The sequence below is a fragment of the Pseudonaja textilis genome, chromosome 7 (assembly GCF_049901715.1).
Source record: "Pseudonaja textilis isolate UNSWEBS1 chromosome 7, rPseTex1.2, whole genome shotgun sequence".
NCBI classification, from domain to species: domain Eukaryota; kingdom Metazoa; phylum Chordata; class Lepidosauria; order Squamata; family Elapidae; genus Pseudonaja; species Pseudonaja textilis.
The window spans coordinates 42,784,733-42,811,859 of NC_141996.1; the positions used below are offsets into that span (position 1 = coordinate 42,784,733).

General features: G+C 37.9%; 1 protein-coding gene across 5 annotated transcripts in view; it reads left to right on the forward strand.

Moving 5' to 3' along the window:
- The window catches only part of ROBO1 (roundabout guidance receptor 1), a 311,709-nt gene that overhangs the window by 88,184 nt on the left and 196,398 nt on the right, over positions 1 to 27,127 (forward strand). For all 5 annotated transcript variants that reach the window (XM_087937498.1, XM_026700668.2, XM_087937500.1 and 2 more), the window contains exon 2: positions 26,720 to 27,046. In XM_087937498.1, coding sequence (XP_087793624.1) covers positions 26,720 to 27,046 — 327 coding nt within the window. The remainder of the gene's footprint in view (positions 1 to 26,719; positions 27,047 to 27,127) is intronic.

Consider the following 27,127-nt stretch of genomic DNA (forward strand, 5'->3'; position numbering starts at 1 on the left):
ACAGCTTTGAAGATCCTCGGTGGGTGTCTTCAGCGTCAAGAATGAATCTCTGGCCCTGGAATCACCATGGGGGGAGAGCCCTTCCCACCCCACATGATGTTGTCTCAGAGCTCCTGGGTCCCTGGGAGTTGATCTCTAGCTTCATGCTCCTGGGTCCCTGGGAGTTCATCTCTAGCTTCAGCTGTTTGTTAAAAGCCGAATCGCCACTTTTCTGCTGAATTTTGAGTTTTGGCTCTGAGGAGAGCTCCTCAGAACACAACTGCTTTGACGAGTTGACTGAGTCGAAAGCTGGGGAACCATAGCAACAGTGACAAGATTAATGATTTGGTAGACTCAGTTACATTATGAGGAGGCGGAGACATCCCACAACTAGACTCTCGCAGCAATCTAACAGAGAATATGGAGGAAGTCCTGAAGGAGGAACTAGAAAGAATTTGGAAAGTAATGGTCAAAGTGGGTCCAGTGATAGTATAAGCAGATAGGGCTGTGACTCCCAAGCTGGAAAAGTGTCTCCAACACATCATAGAAATAATATCAGAGCTATCTGTACAAAAAAGGTAGGAACAGAAACAGTGAGGAAGGAAGGAAGGAAGGAAGGAAGGAAGGAAGGAAGGATCGATCTTTTAAATACATTTGAGACTTTTGGCTAGAATAGCTATTTGTAAAATGTATACAGCTTATCTAAATATATAATGTAAGTCTACGTTATTGTGAATTTTTTAGAGGCAATGCCTTTATCCTAATCTTGAAGTTATGAACAGGCCATTGAGTAGTGGTAAGAATTTAAATTCAGTTCATTGAACTAGAACCGATTTGTGACATCTTGAAAAATACTGTATGTAATGATATTGAATTTGAGAAAGGACTATGATTATGCAAACAACTAAAATTATAGACAAATAAGGCTTTGAACTCAAAATGCTGTCTTAATGCATCTAGGTTCCATATAATGTTTCCATATAGTTAAAGTGAATATGGCTTATTATCCTGTTTTTAAGAAATATTTCAGTACAAAGAGTAGATTAGTAGAGTTACAAACAGTTGTTGGTTTTTATGTCCCATGTCACTGTGACAAAAGGCTTTTAAAAATATAATTGACTGATATTACCTGATTTTAAAGAATATTCCAACTTCAATGTGGGAATACACAGAAAATTTTATTACCAAATAAATTGCTGGTAAACTGATATTAACTTTTTTAATCATTCTGTAGATATCCAAATCATATCCAGCTAAGGAAGATTATTGAAAGGCTTTTATGTGTCATATTTTAGCCCAAGCAGAATTGTTATGAGAATAAAAATGGAGGAAAGTCATTAATAGCTGGTTGGAAATATGATACATAAAATGTATCAAAATATTTTTATATTTAAATATTTCTTTACTAAAATGATTCTTAACTGATAGCAGTGGGTTTGTTTTGTTTTTTTGCTTACTATTAATGCCATTACTTTGTTTTTTGTATGAAATATTTATCTGGGAAAATGGGAATATTGGTTAGGACAGTTTTTAGTTTTCAGGATATATAATATAGTATATATAATATCTTTTTTATTTAGCAGATTTATTTTTAAAAGAAGAAAAGTAATAATTTGAGGAAATTACCTCTTTACTGTAATACAAAGAAAGCAGTTTCTTCTAGCTCATGAATCAAGAGTGAAGGGTGATTACCTTAGTCTGGCTGCACTCCATGTAATTTTAGAGACTAGAATGTTGTTACAAGCAAAGAAAGGTGAAAACATAGTAAAGTTCCACTGAATGACTTTTACAGCTTTGGGCTAATGTACACAAACAAAGAAACTCTTGTTTTCTTCTCTCCATTATATTTGTAATGAGAGAAAGGTGAAAATTGGGTAGTCTTGAAATAGAGTTGACCCTCTATTTACTTCCTTAAATTTCACCTAGAAAAAAACATTAAACATATAATTCACACATTTGTATCATTAAAAAAAATAGAAGGCAGTTATAACTGCACATTTAAAATGAGTTTGTATTCCTTATCATTAAGGAATTCAAAGACAAATGTAAATTTATATGCCTGTTATTGCTTTTTGAATTACATTTCTTGAAATTATATAGAAAAAAAATGAAATTACACAGAAAGCTAAGATATTACATGAATGGCTTAGTAATGGTGGAAAGCACTTTAAATTTTTCTTATTAAATCATTAGTAAAATGCATAAAAGTCTTCTCATTTATGATTTCTCACTTTTTGCCTTAATTTACATTTTCATTGTACATGAATAAGATTTTTTATGTTAAATCTATTGTTATTTAGTTATTGTTTGGATGCATATAGCTGCCCATCTCACACACAAGTTAAAAAACAGAAACAATACAATTAAAAAATATAAAAAGCATATTTCAAAAATCTTGAATCCATTGCTGAGCTAATTTCTATATATTATCTAAAATAATTATACACACTAAAACAGCAATTAATGCCAATTTACTACAGCAGCTTAAAGCTTAGAAGAGTTACCTTAAATTTATGATGTGTCATTCAATTTCTGAGATAAATAGTCATAATACAATCCCTTATAGTCAACATAAGTTTCAATTTTATTAGATAGTTGCAATGAATTACCGTAATTAAATTATGTGTTTAGAAATGATGTGTTTACAACCCTTTTGTCCATACTGTCCTAAATTAATATTGGTTCTCATTTAACAACCACTCATTCAGTGACTCTTTGCACCTATGATTGGGCTGGATGAATTGGTACCATATAAGTGATGCCATTTAGACTTAGGTTGCAACAGTGTCCCTGTGGTCATGTAATTAGGATCCAGGTGCTTGGCATTCAATTCACAATTATAATGTCACAGAGTTGCACAGTCACATGATTGCCATTTGTGACTTTCTTTGCTGACTTCCTACAAGCAAAGTTAATGGGAAGCCAGCAGAGGTCACAAATGGTGAACCACATGACATCTTTGTTTAACAATGGCATGGGATTCATTTAACAATAGAAACCAGAAATGCCAGAATTTTTGTTGCAGAACTGCGCGGTCACATGATGGTGTGCTTTATGACCCTATCCTTTAGTGGCAGGAATTCCAATCCCAATTACTTTTATTGAATGAGGCCTACATGTGTAGCATTTGAGCTTGCTAACAACATTTATTGTTTGAAAAATAAGACAAATACAGTTGTATGTATTTTAGCTAGCATTTAATGAATTATTTTTCTCAATGATTATACTAATGTTTTTTTTAGGAAGAGGACCATTTGAACAAACTGAATAAATATTTATACTTGCCTCAAATCATCAAGTTGAGTGGGAAAGGACTAGTTGCCCATAGGAAGAAAATTTTAAAATGGAAGCTGAATTGTTAATATGGAATGCTGTTTTGATTTGATTTAGCCAAAATTACCTTTTCCAATGACATGAATCTATGAAACAAAATTGCAGTGTTCATATAATTGTGTATATAGTTATGAAATGAACTGCACAAGTTTCGAGATCCCCAAAGGAACCGTAACCAACCACATGCTACAGCACTTTCAATGTTTTCTTAGCTTCCAGTTTGGACTAGCTGGTGGCAAAGCAGACAATTCAGCAGCCAGACTGCACAATGAACTTTTCTCCATCCCATAGCTATCTAGCCAAGTAGTGATACCTTAATCTCTAGTCACAGAGGACAGAATGATCTATTGGGGGCAGAAAGAACTGTGAACTTTATGTTCAAATTACTTGCTTATGCTAAAAGATTGCCAAGCCAAAGCAGAAGAAGACAGGAGTGAGAAAATAAATTAAAGCTTCCTCCCTGTTCTTTTGGAAACTGCCAACTAGTTCCCTCCTGCTGAAAAATAATGGAAAACTTGATATTATGGCCTAAGATGAGAGCATGGAATAGCCAAGCAAAACTAGGAGATGGAGCTTAGAAGTTTGACAGTTACCATATTTGATTTCAGTCTTCTGTACATCTTGCAGTAAATATTGGGTTAAGGCAGTGACAGATTAATAGAGAAAGTGAAATCTGGTATTATTTAAATGCCAATGTCAACCTTGTAATTGTATTTTTGAGGTACTAGATGATGATTGTATAAGTATATTGGTTGAGTCAATAGTATTTTCATATCAGTTTGATGTGAATATAGTTTGACTGGATACTGTGTTGAATATGCACTGTAAGTTCTGAATTTGGTGGTTCATACCACTATTTCTGTAATAAATAAGTAGCTAAAATATGCCTAGGTACAGAGTATAAAGGAAAAGATTATTGCTGGGACAGTAGGAAAACAAAGCTTGAGATGTCAGAGAAAGAATAATTTCCTATTTTTGAAATCTTTGATTAGTTACTAATCCCTCTAGACCAGTGGTTCCCAACCTTTTTTTCGCCCTGCACCCCTAAAGAAATTTCACTCGAACCTCGCACCCCCTGAAATAAATAATAAATAAAAATGCCAAGATATAGCCAATATCCTATTATTTACCTGGACTTTTCTCGCACCCCCTGGAATATCGTCTCGCACCCCCACGGGGTGCGAGCACCCCAGGTTGGGAACCCCTGCTGTAGACCTTTCATCTAACTGCCCAATAATCTTCCTGTCTAGTAACAGGAGAAATTAAAACAATCTTTCTGGTCAGGTCATATTTTAGTAAAGTGTGTGTTCATTGCAACAGTTAATCTCAAAGGATTAAATAATATATTAAGTAGACTGTTCTTGTCTTATGGACCTTCATGATTTCTGAAACCTTTGTAATATTTCCAACAAGCAGAAAGTATTATTATATGATACCATAATGAAATAGCGAAAGAAGAAAAGCTTTTAATACTTTTTCAATTTTACAAAATGAATCCCAGGTGATAAACAGACTTAACATTGGCTAAAGTGCATTTAGCATACAGTAGAATAACATTATACTGTATTTCAAAAGTGAGTCAATACAAGATAATATGCTTCGTATGCAATACTGAACTTGAACCAAGAATAGAAGTAGTTGGTTGATAGAAATAGAGACAGAGGGGAAAACGGTTTATAGGGGTCTGGCAGGGCAAAGGTAGAGTGAAAGAGAAGAATGAAGTGAACGTTTTAAGTGTTCTGTTGCTGAACATTTCTGAAGTTTATAATGCAAAAAAATAATAATTAAATTTACAGTACTGCCATTTTTAAAGTGTTTATTTAGTTGTAAATTACCATACCTTAGTGATCAATTGGTATGTTTAGAAATGCAGGTAATCCTTGACTTGCAACCATTCATTTAGCAACCATCCGAAGTTACAATGGCATTTAAAATGACTTAAAATGGCAAAAAGGTTGCAAAATCAGGAATAACTTACTTAACAACTTCCTTGTTTAAAAAATAGAAATTGTGCTCCCAATTGTAGTTGTAAGTTGAAGACCAACTGTAGATAAAAAGTTATCAATGGCAATTTGATTTAAATCAAGACCATTTTTGAAGACTTAAGTATCTTAAAAACCATTTTGCTAAATGTTTAACACCTGTTAAAATGTTTTAAACTTAACTGATTTCATCTGTAAGTCTTACCCACAGTAATGGAATCATACCTCACATTTAATGATACTTCAACTTTGGAAATTCCTGAATTAAATACAGCATTCCATTTAATGCTGTCTTGTTTCAGAAAACCAATTCATAGTATGTCCATTCAGTTAGGCATATACAAGTACATAGGCTACTTTTGAATTTTTTTACATTTTTATTGCACTTTATTGCTGCACTTTGCTTATTTTTATTGATTTGTTGTATGGTTATTTGAATTTGCAGGTTTATTGGAAGAAATTGTACCATATATATGAGAGAATAATTACTTATATTGCACTATTTAAATGTCACTTTTATTTTTATAACATTCCTACAATTTTAAACTGGAAAATTCTCATAGTATTAGAATTTGAAATGACGGTAAACATGCTAACTAGTTTTAAAAAGATAGCATTGTAGTCTGATGAATAACTTCTTACTTATCATTGTACATGGAAGAATAATTTTGCATGTATTCTTTGCTCTCCATTAATTGTTTATGTTTGAAAACACGGTAATATTTGTTACGGTTATGTGTTGGGGATAAAGATAGTTTGGATGTTTTTAAACTCATATTCTGTATTACAACATAGATATAATATTGTTAAGATGGCACAGTAATAAGATTAAAATGATTAGCATTTAATAAGATGTAAAGTTTAAAAATGAGTGGAAAAAATTACTGAGTAGGATCCAATTTAATGATAGGCCTTCTGAAATGGATTGTTGTAAACACAGTCAAAATGCTAAAAGTAACTTTATTTTACCAGTTGTACTTGCACAATCTGGTATTGATAGAAATTATGTTAAAATATGATGTAACCATACTCTGTAACAACAACAGAAGACATTTTTATCAGTTGGATATATTTGCATATTTTAACATTTGAATGCTGATTATTGGCTTATTTAATGCTTAAAATTGAAAAAAAAATTAAACCATTCTGTTTATCTGTTAAAAATATTATCTTAACATTAGGAAGATCTGATAGCAATTTAGTACATTTAAATGCCATTGGAAAAAATGTAGATATCTGTGTTTAACCTTTGAAGTTGTGGGACAGAGTTTAATAACTATTTAATAACTTAGATCTTTGAGCTTTAATGGGTAAATGGAATAGTAAAGTAAATGCTGTAATGTACTTCATTCAGTCAAGATGAAATATAATGCAATAAATTTCTATTTTTACTTGCATGATTTAAAAGTTCAGTGTTTTGCCCAAAGTGTTACCATTTTATAATGACATACTCTTTTGAAGTCATCTATTCTTTATTTCCCAACCTCCATGTTAAGTTGTATTTGACTGCTTTGATATATTATTCCTTATTTCTTCTCCATTCCAAGGTTCAGCTACTCTGAAGAATGGGTCCTTTTTGTAATAAAACCGTGCTTGCTGGTGCAATTAGTAGGACTCTTGCTAGCAGTAGGAATAACCGTAGCCTCTCATGGATTTATATGGGAAGCTGTGAGCTTTTTTGATTAAAATAACTTACCCATTAGCAACAACAAGATATTAACCTCAATACTGATCAGTGAAAGCATTTTGTATTAATTATGTTTTAAAATTACATACATACTCTCTAACACACACACACACACACACACAGAGAGAGAGAGAGAGAGAGAGAGAGAAACTTTGGCTTGATGGCTTGCCATTTCTATTCATAAGAAAATTTGTATAGCAATTGACATATGTGGCAAGGACTGGGGAAATCTTGGTTCAAGGTCAGCTCCAGTGGGAAAAAACACTCACTGATTTTTAGCTTATTCTTTCTAAATGAAATCATAGTATCTTGGATGGTTATAAAATAGTTTCTTACACAATTTGAAAGAGAGATCTGGGCTTTAGGAAATAGCAACTCTTGTTTTCCTATCTAGGAAGAAGAGCTAATATACAGTAAAGCCTTATACACGACTACAAGAATGAGAATTGACAAAAATATTTAAGTGGAAAGCTGAATCAGAGGATTCTATCATTTAGTGAATGCATTAAGGTTGTCTTGTATGCATGTAAATATTAGAAATTCTGGGTCTTTAACTGTGAATACTTATTTTCTTGCACGCAAAAATAGCTTATTTTTAAAGTTAGACTAGCTGGTATGAAATAATACCTATGGCACCATTGCTCTTATCTTAAATAGACAAGAACTATTTAAAGAAAGCTCTTTAAAATTTATAACCATGTTTGGCTGAATCACAATTAATATAAAGTATATATAGGAGATTCAGGACTGAGTACTGCTATTATTCATATAAATATTAAATGTTAAAATACTTTAAAATCTCAATTTATATGTAATAATTTTTTGCCTGAAATTTGTTGAATAAAGCAAATTAAATGCGTAAGTTGTTAATTTCCATAACCGTTTGGTCTTTTCTGATAATTAATGGAAAGCTAACACATTATGTTAATCTAACATGCAAATGTACAATTTACAGCATAGTTCATATAATTAATTGGATTTTGTTATATTGTGGAATAGTTTGGCTAGACAACCATATGTTACCAATAACCTTTTTTACACAGGAAACACAGTTAAGTATTGGATGCCTTTTAATTCTAAAATGTGGAATAATTATAAGTAGGATATATTCCTTTTACTGCTGAAATAGATCAACAGTTTTTAGATACTAAATAATACTGGAATAGTTGAACAGCTCCTACCTGCATAGGAAGATTATTCTATTTATTTCATTAAGTTGAAATAATGTTTGTTCTGCAAGTTAACAGAATAGTCTCAACCAAGTACATTTACATATTTTATTAACTCTAGAAACAAGTGTTTGATTTAAAATATGCATCCAACTAGGGTGTAATTCTCTAAGTTTCAGGTTTCATTGATTGTCCTTTTTTCTTATCAGTCATATTCATATCTTGAAATATAACAATATTCCATATCCATCCACTAATACAAGATGATAAAATCTATTTGTGCATATGAAAAACACATATCTATTGTTTTATTTTGTTTGTTTATTTTTCAAAGCTAATTCAAGGTATTTATAATAATCAACTGAATTTCTAATAAAAATAGATGTGTTAAATTGAAGCAAACAAACAAGCATCAGATTCTTGCAGTTCTACCAGTTTTTCAGATCAAACAAAGCAGAAATCTGGAACAATTCTGAGTGAGTCTGGAATTATTTTATGAGGCAGATAAGAGCAAAGTTGAACAAATTTCCCTTTCTCTCCTGTCCTTTTCAACATGACACATTTATTGACCCACCATTTCTCAATCTCTTCATCACTTTCCATGCTTCTTTTCAGCCAATGACACCACCAATTTCAAAACGTCATATCCTATCTGCTTCTCTGTATTTTATTCCTTGCTATTATCTCCTTATATGCCAATGCTGACTCAGTATGGCACATTCTATCTTCCCTGACCAGTCCACTGCCTTACCATTTATCCATGCTACTAGTTGACCAACCCACCTCCCATCTTCCCTACTATTTTCATTTTCCTCAACAGTTAACAGTGTCAGATGTTGTCCAGGGACCAAAGCAACTTCTGACTCCAGCAACCTATTTTGAATCATATCGGATATGTCTAAATGCCTGTTTTGCTCCATGTACAGATAGCTGAGCCACAAACCATTCAAAACCAGTTGACCAGTGCCTGTGTTGTGCAAAAAAAAATACATCCCTGAATATTAGTATTTTAATAAACAGTTTTTACAGATTATGGAGCGTTAAGAATTGGAATAAATAGAGCTGTCTGGTTTTGTGTATTTGCTTTTAAAGGTTTATCTGTGGTTGCTAAGAGTCGACACCAACTTGATGGCACATAATCAATCTTCTTTTTGAAAGATTAAAAAACACAAGAAGAGGCAGGTCCTGTCTTTAATCTGTGGCAAATAATGATGGTGTGTCTTTCTTTTCCTCCTGTCCCCTCCCAAATTCTTTATATTTGATATAATGAACAAAGGCTCATTTTAAGTACTTCTTTACTTCCCGTAGCAGTCTGTACACCAAATAAAATAAAATGTTAGAACAAACATCTGGCTTCATTTGCAGACATAATGTACTAGTTAGCCAGTAGTAATGCTTCATCCTTTCCCAAAAGCTTGCAGTGGATTTTCTTCTAGTTTTGTGGGTTGTGGCCTGCCAGTGGAAAAAATGTTCTTCAAATAAGGTTCATAGTGTTGTTTCAAAAACAAAATGCTGCTTTTAATTAGGAACAATGTATCATATGAAGCACTTTGATTTATAGATTAACTCAAAACAGCAGTAGATGATGATGATGATGATGATGAAGACATAAGGATAAGGAAAATATTTGTAATATGTAATGTTGCTGTTTTTCTGCTGAAAGGAAAGGAGCCATTTCTTATTTTACAAGTATTGCTTTCAGTCATACACAGTCTTTTTTTCCCTAAAAGTATTGGGTCCCCAGGCAATGCTTTGTAAGAATATTGGTAACTGTGGGTTAATTATCAAGTTGGTCCTAGTTTGAGGTACAGTTTAAAATAGATAATTTTATAAATCAATAATGTAAAAACTAATGCTACCAAAATTATATTTTTATGAGCAAAAATACTAATTCAATAAAATTTAAATCTTAGTTTACACTACATTTTAATAGCATTATTAAAGTAGTAGCTTTATATTAATGCTGTTAATAATGGTGCACATTTCATGTTCAAGAGTTCAAGGCTTTATAAATATATTTTTTTCATTTGATTAAATTGACTTATTAGAATTGTTAAACTTGGATTTCATCACAATATTATTTTATTATTTACATTTTACATTACATTTACATTACATTACATTATATTTACATTACAATATTATTTACATTTCTATGGAATATTAAAAATTTTAAAATAGAAAAATCCAGTTTTTAAGAAGTTATATTTAATTTTTAAACTTTTGCATAACATACTGATTAATGAACCAAATTTATTCTTAATTTAACAGAAAATCTATCAAATTTCATTCAGTTTCACATTTTATATATTATATTCCTCTAGCACCTTTTGCTGTTTGGTTCATATACTTTAGAAAACATAGTTTATTAATCTTAACTGGTTTGGGTCACATATAGTACATAAACTATAATCCATTCAGTAAATTACTACCACCCTAAAGTCTGGTGACACATCTGTTAAAGTTAATTGTTTGGAATTCCATATTTTTATGTCATCTCTGCTAAAAATTTAAAGTTTTTTAAAAAACAATCACCCAAGAAACTCCAGAACAGATATGCACCACAGCTTTGTAATAAACATGAGATTTAGTCTTATCATCTGTTGAGCTCAGCTGTTTTTTCAGGGTCTAATTTCTTTATATTTTAAGAGCTCATTTCTTAATACCATTTATGGAGGAATCTATGAAGAAGCTGAAATGAACACTAGCTAGATTTACAAGATGTTGGTAATAGATGCCATCTATCAAAAGGCAACACTATATTTTAAATATGTTCTATTTAAGTTACATACTAAGTTTTGGTGTGTTCTATAAAGTAGCCATAATCCCTCCCCTGCCAAATTCGACTAATAAAGTGGTGTCTTGACACCATCTGTCTATGTAGTGCAACCACTCCCATGACCTCTGTTCATTTTTTAGCAAAATGCTCCCCCCAGCTATCTCCCAATTGTTGTTGCTCCTCTCTTCACAGTGTTTTATACAGATGGTAACTGCACATGCAAAAAGGGGAAAAATACAGATAATTAAATGTGCTCTGCAGATTTTCTGTATAATGTGATATGTTGACAATGTCAAATTGGCAGAAAGAAAACCCTGAGGAAATCTGGACAGAAAATGAAATGGTGGTAGCTCGTTTTACAGTTAATACCCTTCTGTTCTTCTAGAAAACTGTGATGTGAGAATGTAAATTATTTCAGTGGGGGTATGCATTGAGGTCAGATCTTCCTTAGTTTTATGAATATTTATTTAAACAGAGCAGTATTTCTGCGTTACTTTATCTTCAGTGCTATTCAGAAGTAACTGAGAACATATGAACGATGGTTATTTTTAGAACTCCTACTCTTGAGATTATATACCACTAAAGGCTCATATTTTTATTTATATGGGTTGTCACTACATTCTGTTCATTTTATTATGTGCTAGGTGCTAAAGGAAATTCTGGTGAACTAAAGGAGGATAGAGTGAAAAGGAAAAAATGTTTTGTTTCTTGAGTAAGAACATACATCAGAAATGTCAAGCAAATATTAGAAACAGACTATAACTACAGATCATTTATTGTTATAACAAGCATATTAAAGAAATTGTACCTGTGTACATAGAATTTCATAGTTATAATACAGGTAGTCCTCAATTTAGGACCACAATTGAGCCTAAAATTTAAGTTGCTAAGTGAGAAATTTGTTAAATGAGTTTTGCCCCATTTTATGACTTTTCTTGTCATATTTGTTAAGTGAACCAATGCAGTTGTTAAGTTAGTAACATGGTTGTTAAATGAATCTAGTTTCCCCATTGACATTGCTTGTCAGAATGTTGCAAAAGGGGATCATATGATCCCGGGACACTGCAATGTCATAAATATGAACCAGTTTTCAGTCCAAATGTAAATCACATGATCATGAAGATGCTGTAATGGTCATAAGTGTGGGAGAAATGGTCATAAGTCACTTTATGTTGTAACTTTGAATGGTCAGGAAATGAACTGTTTTTAGTCAAAGACTACCTATATGAATGTTTGAGATGTACATATTTAACTATGAGATGTACATACTTAGCTGGGTGATGATTTTGGGTGACTGTGATTCAGCCCAACAGGGTTGCTGTTATGGGAAAAATAGGAGGAGGAAGGCATGTTGGATATATTCACTTTCTTGAGTTTTTTTGTAAAAATAAAGGTAGGATATAAATAAATAAAATCAATATCATAAATTTTCAAATATATGAGAACGATCTTGTCTACAAATGGTTTTAATGCTTCTCCCCACTCCCCCAAAAAGCATTTACATATTTAGGTCAGTTTGTTGTATGCATACAATGTAGCATATGTCCCATCATACCTGAAAATGTTAATCATGGTCTTCCATCTGTGAGAATTTGGTACTTTTTTGTGTAACAGATGAGCTATGCTGCTAGAAAAATTCAAAATTGATATTGGCTTAAACAACTTTTATTAGGAAAACTTATTCGAGATTTTAAAACAAGTTCAATTATCTATCTAGCCTGAAGACAATATCTCTAATCATAGTGCAGGTTTTACATTTGCTGACATAGCTTTCTGTTCTACTCATGACATCAACAGTTTCCCACATATGTCCCTAAAACCATTAATAACCAAGAAAAGGGTTTTGAGACTCATGTTGCACACTCATACATAATTTTATGGAAGTACATCCCACAGAATTCAGCGGATATGCCTGCCTGCCTCCCTCCCTCCCTCCCTTTCTTCTTCCCTCTTTGGTATGGGGAAGAATTCTTTTTCAGCCACACTGATTTACATATTCTCTTTCAGTCCGGGTTTCAGGCAGGAGGACAGTCAACAAATGGTCTTGCCTCTTCTATGGAATGTATCTGCATAGTCTTGAAGCATTAGGTACTCCTGCCACAGCTATTGCCTCTTTTTTTTCTTTTGAGTAATTCTTTCTTCTTTTTCTGTTTTGGATTGTGAGTCCTCATTGGTGATATTTCCCTCACATTAGTTTCAAGGGCTTTTGGGGCCTCATATTTGGCTCTTCTCCCAGATAATGAGCTTAGATGATCAGAGCCCCTGCTGAGTGAATGGTAGTTTACATGTTGATTGGAATTGCCATCTGTTTGCTGTTGATGGGGATTGTTATTTTTATATTTTAACGTAAATTGATTGTTTGGATGAATAAAAATAAATAGTTGTCTATTTACATCTAAAAATGAATGTTTACATATCGCATTAGGCTTAATATGGGCAAAATGAAAACCTTGATGGATCCCAACTGCCTTTCTCCTCTTAACACTTTTTCCAGTATTTCCAGTATTCATTAGCTTTTTTTTCTCACATGTCTGGAACTTAAGGGAGGTTTATAACTTCAGGATGGGGAGATCTGACTTGCATTTAAAACTGACAATATAAGCTGTTAACCAGTGTATGATGAGACATCTAATAGATTATTCTTTAGGGTTGGAGGTTGGAGCAAAATTGTTATAAGAAAAAATAATAATATAATATTAAGAATATAACAGGTAGTCCTCGCTTATCAACCACGAGTTCCTTGCCAAATGACATGAATTAAAATATCATGTGACTGTACCCAACTTACAATGTCAGTTTCAGCTATAGTCACTAAGTAAATCAACCATAGTTGTTAAATGTGACATAATATAATGGTGACTTTGACTTCTTGCTGGCTTCCCCATTGAATTTGCTTATTGCCAGCCGCAATGGTACAATGTATCAACATGTGCTGGTTTGCAATGATGATCATGTGACTGTGGGGATGAAGAAATGATTGCATATCCAGGACTGATTGTAAACTTACTTTTTCAATGCTGTTGTAACCTCAGTTGGAAAGTGAGGATTTACTTGTATATCCCTAATTTTATTAGGAATCCTGCTGTAAACCATGTCTTTGGTTAAATAAAGTACTGTTTATGAGAAGATAACGCTTTTTTCCAAACAGGAGTATTCTTTAAGCCAGGAGTGTCAAACTCAAGGTTCATGGGCTGGATTCGGCCTGCAGGGTGCTTAAATCTAGCCTGAGGGGTCAACCTAGAAATAGCAAAGAACTGACCCATGGTGCTTCTGGCAGCCAAAATTGGGCATGGGGGGCAAGCAGCCAAAATTGGGCATGGGGACCAAGCAAGGCCAAAGTGCTGCAGGAGGCCATTCAGGATAAAAATGGAATGTGGATGCCTCATGCCCCATTTTCTCGATCATCTCTCCCCCCGGCCCACAGAGGAAAACTACAGTGCTGATCTGGCCCTTGAAGAAATCCAGTTTGACACTCCCACTTTAAGCTATTGCAATACAGAAGTATTTTACTTGGAAGTGTTTACATTTTTTACATGTCTGATCCTGACCTGTAAGGCCTTGTATCAAGTCTGTCTTGTGCTGCAGTGTCTTTCTTAGTTGTCATCTTTAGTCTAGTAACTCCACCACAGGTTTGTTTTTTGACCCACAAAATATTCATTTTAAACAAAAATTAAATGTTTATATTCATAAATGTAGTGATCTTCCCAGGGGGGAGTCTCTTGAGAACCATGTTGAACAAGCACAGCAAAAATGATTGTAAAATTGTGTGTAACTCACTTAATGGATACATTGCTTATTAAGAGAAGTTCCAGTCCCAATTGTGGTTATTACTTAAGTACCAACTCAAGGAAGTCCTCAAGTAAGAAGTAAATATTTCCTCAGGGAAGACCAGCAGCAACACAATTGAAATATTCTATTAGTTAAATATTTTAACAATTGCCAAATTATGAAGTAGTGCTGATACCATACAATGGCTGCTATTCCACTAATTTTCTACTTGTAGGCTACCGTATTATTTTAGTTGGTGCTGGGGAAGAGGATGTTGGGATTCCTGGTCTTTTTGTGTATTCCCAAATATTCTTTCCCATTTTAAAAGAAATGAAATAATGAAGAATTAAGTTAAAATAAATGTAATAAAATAAAATAAACATTATTTCAGTTAAATGTTATGGGGAAGTAATAAGTAAACAAAAGATCATCTCTGCTTGTGCAGTTTACATTCCAAGTTCCTCAGTGACAATTAAAGTTTAAAAGTATTTTTGATAGACTGTTCATTTAGATTACAGACTCCATTAGGGAATAATCATGTTGATTTACCTGCAAAGGGGTCACACCTTTTATTCTTTAGTGCCTCATTAACCTGGAGTTTTCTAATGCTTCTTGAATGTTGGGAATGTTAACTTTAAAGTTTCACTATGACTGAGGTTGGTCACATTCCTTTAGGGATTTGTTACTAATCCTTTAAAAGGTTGCTTGAAATATTTTGTGTTCTAAAAGTATAAATGTGTCTGCAAAATTGCTCCTAAAATTTTGCTTTTCTGCTTTCTGTCACAGAAGCTAATAACTCACATAACCCAGAGCTCTGTAAACCACTATATGGGTGTAACTATTATGTAGTAGAAAACCACGCACAAAACCCCACCTTCACTGCCTATTTGAATAGAAGTCAAGCAGAAAAATTCAGCAGTGTCTACTTGACAGGTTTTTGAAGAAGCTTCTGGAAAGGAATTAATAAATTGTACTTTTATCCTCCATGGAAAAATCCTTTAATTCATACCAGACTTTGTTTCTTTTACATTATATTCATCACTTCAGTTGCTTACTGAGTATTTATAGTACTTACAAACTTGCAGTATTTCTGTCAACATAGATCTGCATATATCTATTCAGGATCAAGTCTCAAATCTTTTCAGGTTGACATGTATACAACTGTGTGACTATACAAAATACAACATTGTAATTATTTTGTTATACTTGACTTACAACCTTTCATTTAAGGACCATTTGAAGTTAAAAAGCACTGAAAATGTGACTTATGACTTTTTTCACACTTATGACTGTTGCAGCATTCCCATGGTCATGTGATCAGAATTTGGGTGCTTGGCAGCTAGTATATATTTATGACAGCTACACTGTCCCAGGATTATGTGTCACCATTTGTAACCTTCACAGCCAGCTTCCAACAAGCACAGTCAATGGGGGAAACCAGATTTGCTTAATGACTGCATGATTCACTTAACAATTGCAGTGATTCGCTTAACAACCCTGGCAAAAAAGGGTGTAAAGTAAGGCGCAACTCATTTAACAACTGCAACTTTTCTGTAGGAAATGAGAAATTATACAACAAAATGAAGGAAAAAGAGCAAAGCTCTATATGAAAGTCTTCCTCCACCACAAATCCAATGTTAATTTGTGTGGACCAGGACTTCCAATTTGAGTTTCTTCGCTGACAGACTGAAACCGTGATTGTGCATGGTTTCAATCCATGCTCGCCACCGGAGCACCCCGAGCCAGCTGGTTTCGGGGCTAAGCCATCCCGTAGAGGTGGTGAAGAGTGGGGAGACTGCCAGCAGAGTTGAGGAGAGCCACATCTCTCCTCCTCAGCTGGCCATATTCCCTTTCCCAAAGGTGGTTGCAGTGGTGGTCAGAAATGGCCATCTCAAAGAAGAACTCGACCGGAAAAGAATGTGCAGGAGGAAGATAAGAAGAGAAAGTCTTGGTTGACCGGGTTAAACTGCAAAAGCAACAACACGAGGTACCCTGGAATTTAAACTATTAAAAAAACAACATTGTTCCCAAAGAAGATTTTGAAGCAGCGAAGCAGAGAGGGAAGGGAAAGGATTTGTTTTTGTTTTTTTTCTCTTCCCTTCCATATACTGACAGCTAAGAGACTTAAGCAAGAAAATGAAGAAAAAATCCACTTTGACATCAACAGACATTTAAGCTGAAAATAAAATGTCAAAGGGATAATAAAGATTTCTGGATACTTAAAGGCTTTGAAAAGCAGGAAAGGAGAGAAAAAGAATCAAAGGACAGGATCTGGAAAAATGGAGGAGACTGCCTGGAACTAAAACCTCAACAAGATTTCTAAAAGATACATTTTAACTGAACATCAACAAAATAGTAGAACCCCAGGAAGAGAAAGTGGAAAAAAGAAGCAAGAAGAAACAGCTTGGGATTATTTGGATTACTTGGTGATCTCTGCATTTTTGGTTATTGCATTTAAATGACTAAAATCAATCGGGTGGTTGTTTAAAAGTGTTTAAAATGGCACCACTTTTAGAAGAACTGAAAATGGAACTTAAAAAGTACAAAGAAGATGCACAAGAAGGGAGAAGTTCTTTCGGCTTCGTATTTCAACTCTTAGAAATGGAGATCTGGAACAATGAGAAACAACAAGAAACGCTTGCAAAACAAGAAGATTGGGACAAAGAAGAAGCCATCTTTAATGATCAAGTAATTTTATCTGGGAGGAAAAAAGGAAAGGGGGGAAAGAGAATGAAAAGTTTAAGATTTGAAAAAACAACCAAAAAGAAGAAGAATAGTTTGAAAAATAAGTATAATATTAGAAAGCAACAGAAGAGGGGATTACAGAAGAGAGAATTAGAAATAGAGAGACAAGGGGGTAAAAAGGGGAGGGAGAAGAAGAGAGTGAAGAAGGAAAGGAAAAGAAGTTATAAAGGATAGAAACAAGATATAGAGAAACAGGGCAAAGGTATAAGAATTGAAAGTATAAGCCTGTTTAGAGATAATGGGTGAAAACTTAATTGTAAAAGGGATTCTGCAAAGGTACATAAGATAGTATTGTTATATTACAAATAGAAATAATTTTTCAAAATATGCTTAAAATGATGGATAAAATATTTACCATAATCTAGTGGAATGTTTGTTAATAAAAAAATGAAATAAAACGAATGAGAGAATTGAATTAGGAAAGGATGGGAACATTTTAATTATTATTAATGATTTATAAAATATAAGTGAAGAGAAATATGGGGAAAAAATTAATTATGGAAAGCTTATAAGTGTTCCCAAAGAAGTATATTTAATTGAAAAGAAATGTTAAAGATGTTAAGATTTTAATGAATATTAATGATAGAATTGAATTGGAATGGAATGAGTGTTTTAATTACATATATTTATACTCTTTTTTTTAAAGAATATGGTGTGTATTTTAAGAATGTACCAAGCAGAATTTGATTGGAAGTTATGTATTATATTGAATGTTATAATCTTAAAGGTATACATTGAAGCTTAAATAAGAGTTGAATGGATAAAATTAAAAGATATAAAGGTGTCATACTCCAATTAGTAACTACAGGAGAAAATTTGTTTAATGACAAAAGGTAATATGAAATTGAAACAGGACAGAGTATATTATATAATGATTTGAATTGAGATGAGATAATCAAAATAAAGTTGAGAAAATGAAAAGAGGGGAAAAAACTATGTAGAAAATGTAAAACAGTAATAATAGAACACAAAAATGATCATGAAATTGAGTTTGTGTCTATATGAAGAAGTGTAACCCGGGACCATGCTATTTTCAAAAAAAGTTGTTTTATTTGTATTATGGTTTTTTTTGTGAAAACGCAAATAAAATTTTCAAAAAAAGAATTGTGTGGACCAATTAATATTTTTGTTGACAAAAGACCAAATTGGGCGTTGGTCTTACCTGACACGCCATTTCTAGTTGAGCTGTGAGGATCATCCAGAGAGTGGGAGGTGCTCCAGTCTGCGTCTGTGTAGGCTGAGCTTAATTACTGAGGAACGCTCCGCCCTCTGTCACGTGGTCCCTTGTAGCATTCCCCAGTTTATGCGAAATCGAGAGAGGAGGAAAGTCATCTAACTCTCATCTGACTAGACTTAAGGTATCATTGGCTGAAACAAGGTTCCCCCAGACGGAAAAAAATAAAAAAGGGTGGGGCTGGATGATCCTTGCAGCTCGACTAGAAATGGCGTGTCAGGTAAGACCAACGCCCATTCTCCCTCGAGCTGCTCGGATCATCCAGAGAGTGGGACATACCAAAGCTTGGCTGTCCTACGGGAGGGAATCCGTCGGGGTGGAAGCTCCCCTGGGTCCTTGATGACCCGCTGGAGGACTCGTCTACCAAACGAGGCCTCCACTGACGCAAAGATGTCAATCTTATAGTGCCTAATGAAAGGGGAGGGGGAAGCCCAGGTGGCGGCCCGACAAATGTCTGAGATTGGAGCCTGGGTAGCCCAGGCCACAGAGGTAGCTGCACTTCTGGTGGAATGTGCAGTGACCCCGCTGGGAACTGGCAAGGCCTGAGACGAATAAGCCTTGGCGATGGTGGCTATGATCCACCGCCCGATGGTGGAAGGGGACACCTTGTGGCCTAACGACTTGGGCTGGAAGGAGAGGAATAAGGACTCGGACCTTCTAAAGGGTTGCGTGCGGTTAATGTATATGCGGAGGGCCCGCCTCACATCTAGGGTGTGCCATCGTTTCTCCCTTTCCCGCGAAGGATTGGGACAAAAGTTCGGGAGTGTAAGCTCCTGAGCCCTGTGGAAGGCTGAATTGACCTTGGGCAAGAAGGTCGGGTCGGGACATAGGACCACCCGATCGGAATGGAAGTTACAAAGGTCCTTTCTCACCGAAAGGGCAGCGATCTCTGAAATTCGGTGAGCCGAGGTAATTGCCACCAGGAACACTACCTTAAATGTCAAAGTTTGGAGAGACGATTCTCTAATAAGCTCGAAGGGAGGTTTGGTTAGGGCCACCAGGACCTTGTTAAGGTCCCAAGTGGGGTACCGGTGCACGACAGGGGGACGGAGGTTAGTAGCTCCCCTGAGGAAGGCCCTGATACGGGGATGGTGAGAGAGGGGACCCAGATTGTCGCCGGAGACGACGGTCGAGAGGGCCGCTACCTGGCGTCTCAAGGTATTAGGTGAGAGACCTTTTTTGAGCCCATCCTGGAGAAAATTCAAAATCTGGGCCACCGAAGGCGAGAGCGGGTTGACCATGGAGGCATGGCACCACCTGCAGAAGCTGACCCAGGTAGCATTATATATACGATTGGTTGAAGGCCGTTTGGCGGCCAGGATCGTATTAATGACCTGGTCAGATAAATTCTCCTTCCTCAACTTTTCCCGCTCAACCTCCACACGGTTAGTTGGAGCCATTGGGGCTCCGGATGTTGAATGGGACCCTGAGACAGGGAGATCCTGTCTGGAGGGATTCTCCACGGGGGAGACACCGAAAGGCTGCGGAGGTCTGCAAACCACGGCCGCCTGGGCCAATAGGGGGCCACTAAAATCATATCTGCCTTCTCCTGGATCAGTTTCTGAATGACTCTGGGAAGTAAAGGTAACGGCGGGAAGGCGTACAGGAGTCCCAGGGGCCACGGACAGCGAAGTGTGTCGTGATTCTCGGCCCCGGGGGAAGGGAATCTGGAGAAGAACCGAGGGAGCTGGGTGTTGCGGGGGGATGCAAAGAGATCCACTGACGGGAGACCGAAGATCATGGTCGCCTCCCTGAAAAGGGATGGGTGAATGCGCCACTCGGACTGGTCCATGGTGGCCCTGCTTAACCAGTCCGCTCGGGTGTTTGAGGCCCCCGAAAAGTGTTCTGCTTTGATCGAGAGGAGGTGACGCTTTGCCCAATGGCAGAGTCTTTCGGCCTCTCTCATCAACCGGATAGACTGGGTCCCGCCTTGCCTGTTGACATGGGCCTTGGCGGTAACGTCCGTGAGAATAAGGACATGTCACCCGCGTACCTGAGGCAGGAAATGGCGCAGGGCCAGGTGGATGGCGTGGAGCTCCAGCCAGTTTATGCTGCAGGCCCGCTCTGCTTGGGACCATTTGCCCTGCGTTGTAAGGGACTGGATGTGAGAGCCCCAGCCGCTCAGGCTGGTGTCTGTGGTGAAGATGAGGCGCTGGGGATCTTTGAAGAGATGACCCCTGTTGATGGCGGGGTTGGTCCACCAGAGGAGAGATGAGAGGACCTTTGGAGGTACCTTGATGGAGGATTTTGAATTGCTTCTGCTGGACCTTTGAAACGGGAGCAGGAGCCACTGCAGGGACCTAGTATGAAGACGGGCCCAAGGAATAATAGATATGCATGAAACCATTTTTCCCAGTAATTTAGACAATTCTAATAGAGAAGCCCTCTTAGATCGTCGAATAACCTGAATTGAATTTCGAATACTCTGGAGCCTTTCCGGGGAAAGGAACGCTTTTTCCTGCACCGTGTCAATGATGGCCCCCAAGTGGGCAATTCGGGTAGAAGGGACCAGTTGGCTCTTTTTTTGGTTGACCAGAAAACCATGGGCCTGGAGAGCAGAGAGGGTAGTCTTGGTGTCCAGTTCTGCTTGGGATTGGGAATGGGACAGGATGAGGATATCATCCAGATAGCAGTGGAGCTGGACCGGGTAGTCCCTTAAGCGAGCTGCCAGGACCGCGAGGATCTTAGTGAAAACCCTGGGAGCGGAAGCTAACCCGAAGGGAAGGGCCACATACTGGAAATGATGGTGATTGTAACAGAATCTAAGGAATTTGAAGTGGGAAGGCCGAATTGGGATGTGGAGGTATGCCTCAGAGCGGTCTATAGAAGATAGCCAATCTCCTTGCCTGGTGCCCTGCAAAATGGATTGAAGGCTGTGCATTTTGAATTTGTGGAGGGTTAGGAAGCGGTTGAGTCGTTTGAGGTCCAGGATAGCCCTCCATCCCCCCGAGGACTTGGGAACCACGAAGAGGTGGGAATAGAAACCCTGGCCCCTCTGAGAGGGAGGAACTGGCTGGATGGCCTGGATGGAGAGTAAGTGGTGGGTGGCAGAATCCATTAATTTGCATTTGGAGGGGTCCCTAGAGGGAGGAGATGACATGAAGAACTCGGGAGGTTGAGAGTTGAACTCCAGAGCAAGCACAAACCTAATGGAGTCCCTGACCCATTTGTCGGAAGTGGTAGAATCCCACAGGTCGGCGAAATGTCTCAGCCGACCACCAATGGGGGGAAAGAGACAGGATCTATTTGGAGCGCCGGAAGGGTCTCCCCCCAGAACCCCTGAAGGGACGCTTAAATCCTCCGCCCCTCCTATTTCGATCGCTCGAGTCGGAACGATCCTGGGGATATGATGCTCTATACGAGGGAGGCCTCGGGTACCTGGGGGGGGAAGGGGGACTGGTAGAAAGACCGGGAGGACCCTCTTCGAAAGGGCTGAGGGGTTCGGGAGTCAGGCCTCCGAAAAAGAGGAGGAAGGAATTTCTTCTTTCCCCTAGTTTCGGCCAAGAGGGGGTCCAGGGCCGGCCCAAAAAGCTTCTCCCCCAGCTTGACCTTGTTCTTCACGTCCGCCTGCCATGGTTTGAGCCAGAGCAGGCGGCGGGCAGTGACCTGAGACGCTAACGCCCGGGAAGCGAATTTAACCGAATGGTACGTGGCGTCAGCTGAGAACTCTGCTGCCGCTGTGATTTTGGCTATGTCCTGAAGCGCCCGTATATTGGATGGAGGGATGTGTAACTTCAGTTGACGGAGCCACCGGATAGAGGATCTGGTAAAGAAGGAGGCTGCGGTGGCCAATCTAATTGCCCAGGCGTCGGCTAGGTGAGCCCGACGCAAGGCCAATTCAGACCTCCTATCCTCGGGTTTGAGGGCCTCCAGTGGGTCACTCGGGGAGGAGGAAGAGGCGAGACCAATAATGGGCTCGTCCACCTCCGGGGTATTGGGGAGGGAGCAGAAACTCGGTTCAAGGTTAAACAACCTCTTATCCTGTGTGGATGGGGCCGGAGGAGCCCCCGTAAAGCCCAGTTGGTTAGAAACCTGATCGTGGAAAATGGGAGGGGCGGGAATCACATCCACGGCCACCACGGGCTGCTTGAACATTGCGTCCTCCGGTTCCTCCCCAGAGGAGAGGGGGGCAGGGGGGAGTTGAGTGGCCAGGCCCGAGGTCTTCTTGGCCTTGAACAAGATGGACTTGAACATGTGGGGCTTGAATAACCCCACAAAGGAAGGCTGATCGGGGGTAAGGCCCTCGTCCTCCGATAACTCTGCTTCCATCGGGTCTAAATCCGAAAAGGGTTCCCCATGGAAGGTGGATCCCCATTCAAGGTCTTCCTCCTCCTCCCTGTATTGGTCTAAAATTTCCATTCCCTCCTCCAGTTCCCTTTCTGGAAGAGGGCTGGCCCCCCGGTAAGGTACCTGACCAAGAGCGGGGTCCAGGGTGGGCATGGACCTAGTTGGCACCGGCTCCTGTGCGGGAGCCGTCTGAGGAAGGCTTGGTCCAGCCATCTGCTGCATGCCTTGAGCTATCCCCTGTCAAATAGCCTGCTCCATCCAAGTTCTCATGTACTCAGGCATCTCGATCGTGGGCGGGTCCTCCTGTCTTAGGCCAGCGGCCGTGGGAGTGAAGGTTGCTTCAGGCATCCGGCTGGTAGCTGGTCCAGGGGCGTGAGACTCCTGGGATGAGCTGTGCCTGGAGAGAGGGGAACAAACTGGAGGGGGGGTGCCTGGAAGTAGAAGGGGCGGCTGGGGGTGTTGGTTGAGTCACCCTAGAGCGCCTATCGAACTCCCTCTCTAGTGCCTTATGACGCCTCAAGGCGTCCCTTTGAGAGGCCTTAGAAGTCTCCTGGGAGGTTTCCTTAGCCTGTCTGCGCACGTGATGGGACTTAGATTTTGCCTTCAAAGAATGGCGGGAGTTAGGGTTATCATCTGCCATGGTGAAACAACAGAAGTATCAATATGAATATATAGATATATATATATGTATGTACAGGCGGTTGGCACGCCTAGGATACGACCTGGGTAAGGCCGGGTATCCAGAAACTGGCCCGCGCCCCCTTTTGGAATTTGCAATGAATAATCTGAAAAATATGACCAAAAAGGAAAAAAATTTTAAAACTGCCACAGATATAGACTTTTAATGCACAAATATATCCCACCGGGATAAGGATCCAGGAAAAAACACACTGCAGGGGCAGTGATGGGAGGTTAAGTCTCTCTAAGCAAATCTGAGAGAGAATAAATGCCAATTGGATGAAATTGGATCACCAATGTAAAGAAATATGAAGATATTCTGTATTAGGGACTGAATAACAACCTGGCAGTTGGTAAAAGGAAGAAGAAGAAGCCAATCAGCCAAATCAACGCCAGCAATACAAGGCCTCAGGCAGCTTGCCCCCCCTCAGGGAGGGAGTGGCTGCTTTTCTACTTCCCCGCCCTGAGTTCTGCTGCGGGAGCCAACACTTACACCAACAAGTAATAAAAGAAGTACAGTTTTTTTCCCTTTTGAGGGGAGAGGGAGATAGAGAGATCAGCCCTACTAGGCCTGGGAGCCTAAGGCTAGGGCCAGCAGATCATCGCAGCAATAGGAGGCCTGAAAAATGGGGCCCGGCCACGAGGCGGCGCCCAAAATGGCGGCCGCCTGGAAATCAAAAGCAAAAAACGAAGCGGGTGGCTCAGGGCGGGTGCGTCCTGCAAGCCACGAGGGCGAGGACGCTGAAATCGCCTCTGTCTGGGCGATTGGCGTTAGTGGGGGGAAAACCAGAATAAAAGGCTCCGGACCTCTAGAAAGGCACAAGGACGGCAAGGCAGGAACGGAAAGAAAATAAACGGCAGAGTGGGGGGGGGGTAGCGCTAAGCGCTGCTAAGCCGCCCGCTCAGCCCCCTGGGGGCGAAAACGCACACCCCTAAGTCTCAAGACACCCACAGATGCACAGAGGCTAAGGAAATAATAAACTGAAATCCAACCTGTAATTGAAATATTATCCTGCTTGAATCAGCCAAAGAGTGGAAAGCACAATCAAAACACACAGCCTAACTCTGCGAAGGCTGAGCATAAAACTGGGGGACGCTACAAGGGACCACGTGACAGAGGGCGGAGCGTTCCTCAGTAATTAAGCTCAGCCTACACAGACGCAGACTGGAGCACCTCCCATTCTCTGGATGATCCGAGCAGCTCGAGGGAGAATGCCAAATTACTGGAGCACAGTAGTATTTGTCATTTATAAAAATAGTAAAGAAACTCAAGTATAGTATAATTAGTAAATTATGGTAGTAAGATACACATACATACATAAATACACTACAGCAGTAAATTCAGGGACTTGTGTGTACATTCTAGTGCTGCATTGGCCTTGGGGAATCAGGGTAGTGAGTTAGTGGGGATTTTGAGGGCTTGACTGCTGTAGTATCTTAGAGAAATTGGGTATCATCATTTTGTTTGTCCATGGTGAGCAACATTATCTTAAATTATTTCAAATAACTTCCGAGTTCAGTTTCCAAATCTGAGTAGCTGTTCAGGCTCAATGCACTGTTTCTTTATAGTAGCAGCAGCTTTGAAAGATAGTTGTAATATGATACATTAAAATAAGGCTTGAATATTTGCTAATAAGCATTATCAAAATATATATCTGCTTGCTACTAAGTCAGAAGCATGTAAGCTGTATGGATCAGCAAAATAACCTTTCTGCTTTCTTTTTTCCTTTGATTTGCATATTTATATCTCATGAAGTTAATCGGATGAATAAAGAAACTGATCCATAGTTACAGACTTCATTAACTTATGAATAGGTGAACTGTTAAGATCTTGTTTGAGTTAACATGCAGAAAGGCTGATACAACTATGGATAAAATTAAGCTTTTTTTTAAATTTCATGTAATTAGGGAAATTCATATTAAGACATTTTAATGTTTTGTTTCCAAATATATCCATAGTTTTAGAAGTAATACAATGCTAGAGATCAGGCTAGGCATCTGATATCATCTGGATATTTTAGACTTCACTTTTCATGATCTGTTTGCTGTGCCATCTAAATTCATGAATTATGCTAAGTCATAATACAATCTGGTTTGATTTACTATATTTATAATCTATTTTGCCTTGCAAAGCACAATTCATGTGTTGGTGTGGTATTGAAATATACCAAAAATGTTTCTTGAAAAGTTCAGCTGATAGTGTAATGTGTGAATACTACCACATTCATATTGATGACAAGGTTATTTCAATCTGCGTGTAGAGCATCTCATTGCCTTCTGCTATAATTTATTGCTTGACTGAAATTAAACATACATCTTGTATTTAATTGCATTGTTTTTAATCTATAAAGATTGAAACCAGAATCCCAAATTGACAAGTTTTCTCTAAAAATTGTTTAACAAACACAATATGACTAAGATTGTAACATTTCTCCCCTAAATTGTATTAGTAAAGTATAACAAACAATCAAAAGAGAGAGAATATAGTAAGAAACTATACACATTGCAATGATTAAAAAAACTAAACATAAATGGAAATAATAAACAGGAAAGGAAGAAAAATCCTTAAACTTATTAAAACTATATGGAAATATTTTGTTTCATGCTCTCTATTTGAGAAAACAGAAATGTATGAATTCACAAATTGATAAGGATCACTTAAGTAAATTTATTTTACAATCTACATAAAATACTTCACAATAGAGCTAAGACTGTAACACGACCCACATAATAGCTGACCATAGGGTCGACAATACATCACCCTTAACATATTGAAGGTATTGCCTTTACTCTGAACTTTATTGATATTTTATTGAGGCCTCAAATCCGTGGGGTTGCGGAGAATGGGTTAGCTGTGAACCATCTTATGACCTGCTACGTGCCTCTGATTTTGAATATTCAGTTGAACCCTTACCCTAACCCCTTAAAAAATTGCCAATCCTTGTTAGATATCCTTATTAACTATTTAAGGTCACTTAGGATAATTATACAGTACATTTTTATGGTTTATTTTTTTTTAAATCCAAGTTTGAACATTTTAATACTAGTAGAAATTAAAAATGTAATTTGCATTTTTAGGTTCACGTCTTCGTCAAGATGATTTCCCACCTCGAATTATTGAACATCCTTCGGATTTAATTGTTTCTAAAGGAGAACCAGCAACTCTGAACTGCAAGGCTGAAGGCAGACCAGTTCCAACAATTGAATGGTACAAAGGAGGAGAAAGGGTTGAAACTGATAAAGATGATCCTCGTTCTCATCGGATGTTGCTACCGACTGGATCTTTATTTTTCTTACGTATAGTTCATGGACGCAAAAGTAGGCCTGATGAAGGAGTTTATGTCTGTGTAGCCAGGAATTACCTTGGTGAAGCTGTGAGTCACAATGCATCATTGGAAGTAGCAAGTAAGTCTTTTGTTTCCCTTTTTGTTTGGCAACTATTTAAATAACAAAACAGTAGAATTATTGTTTTGATGTAAAGACAGA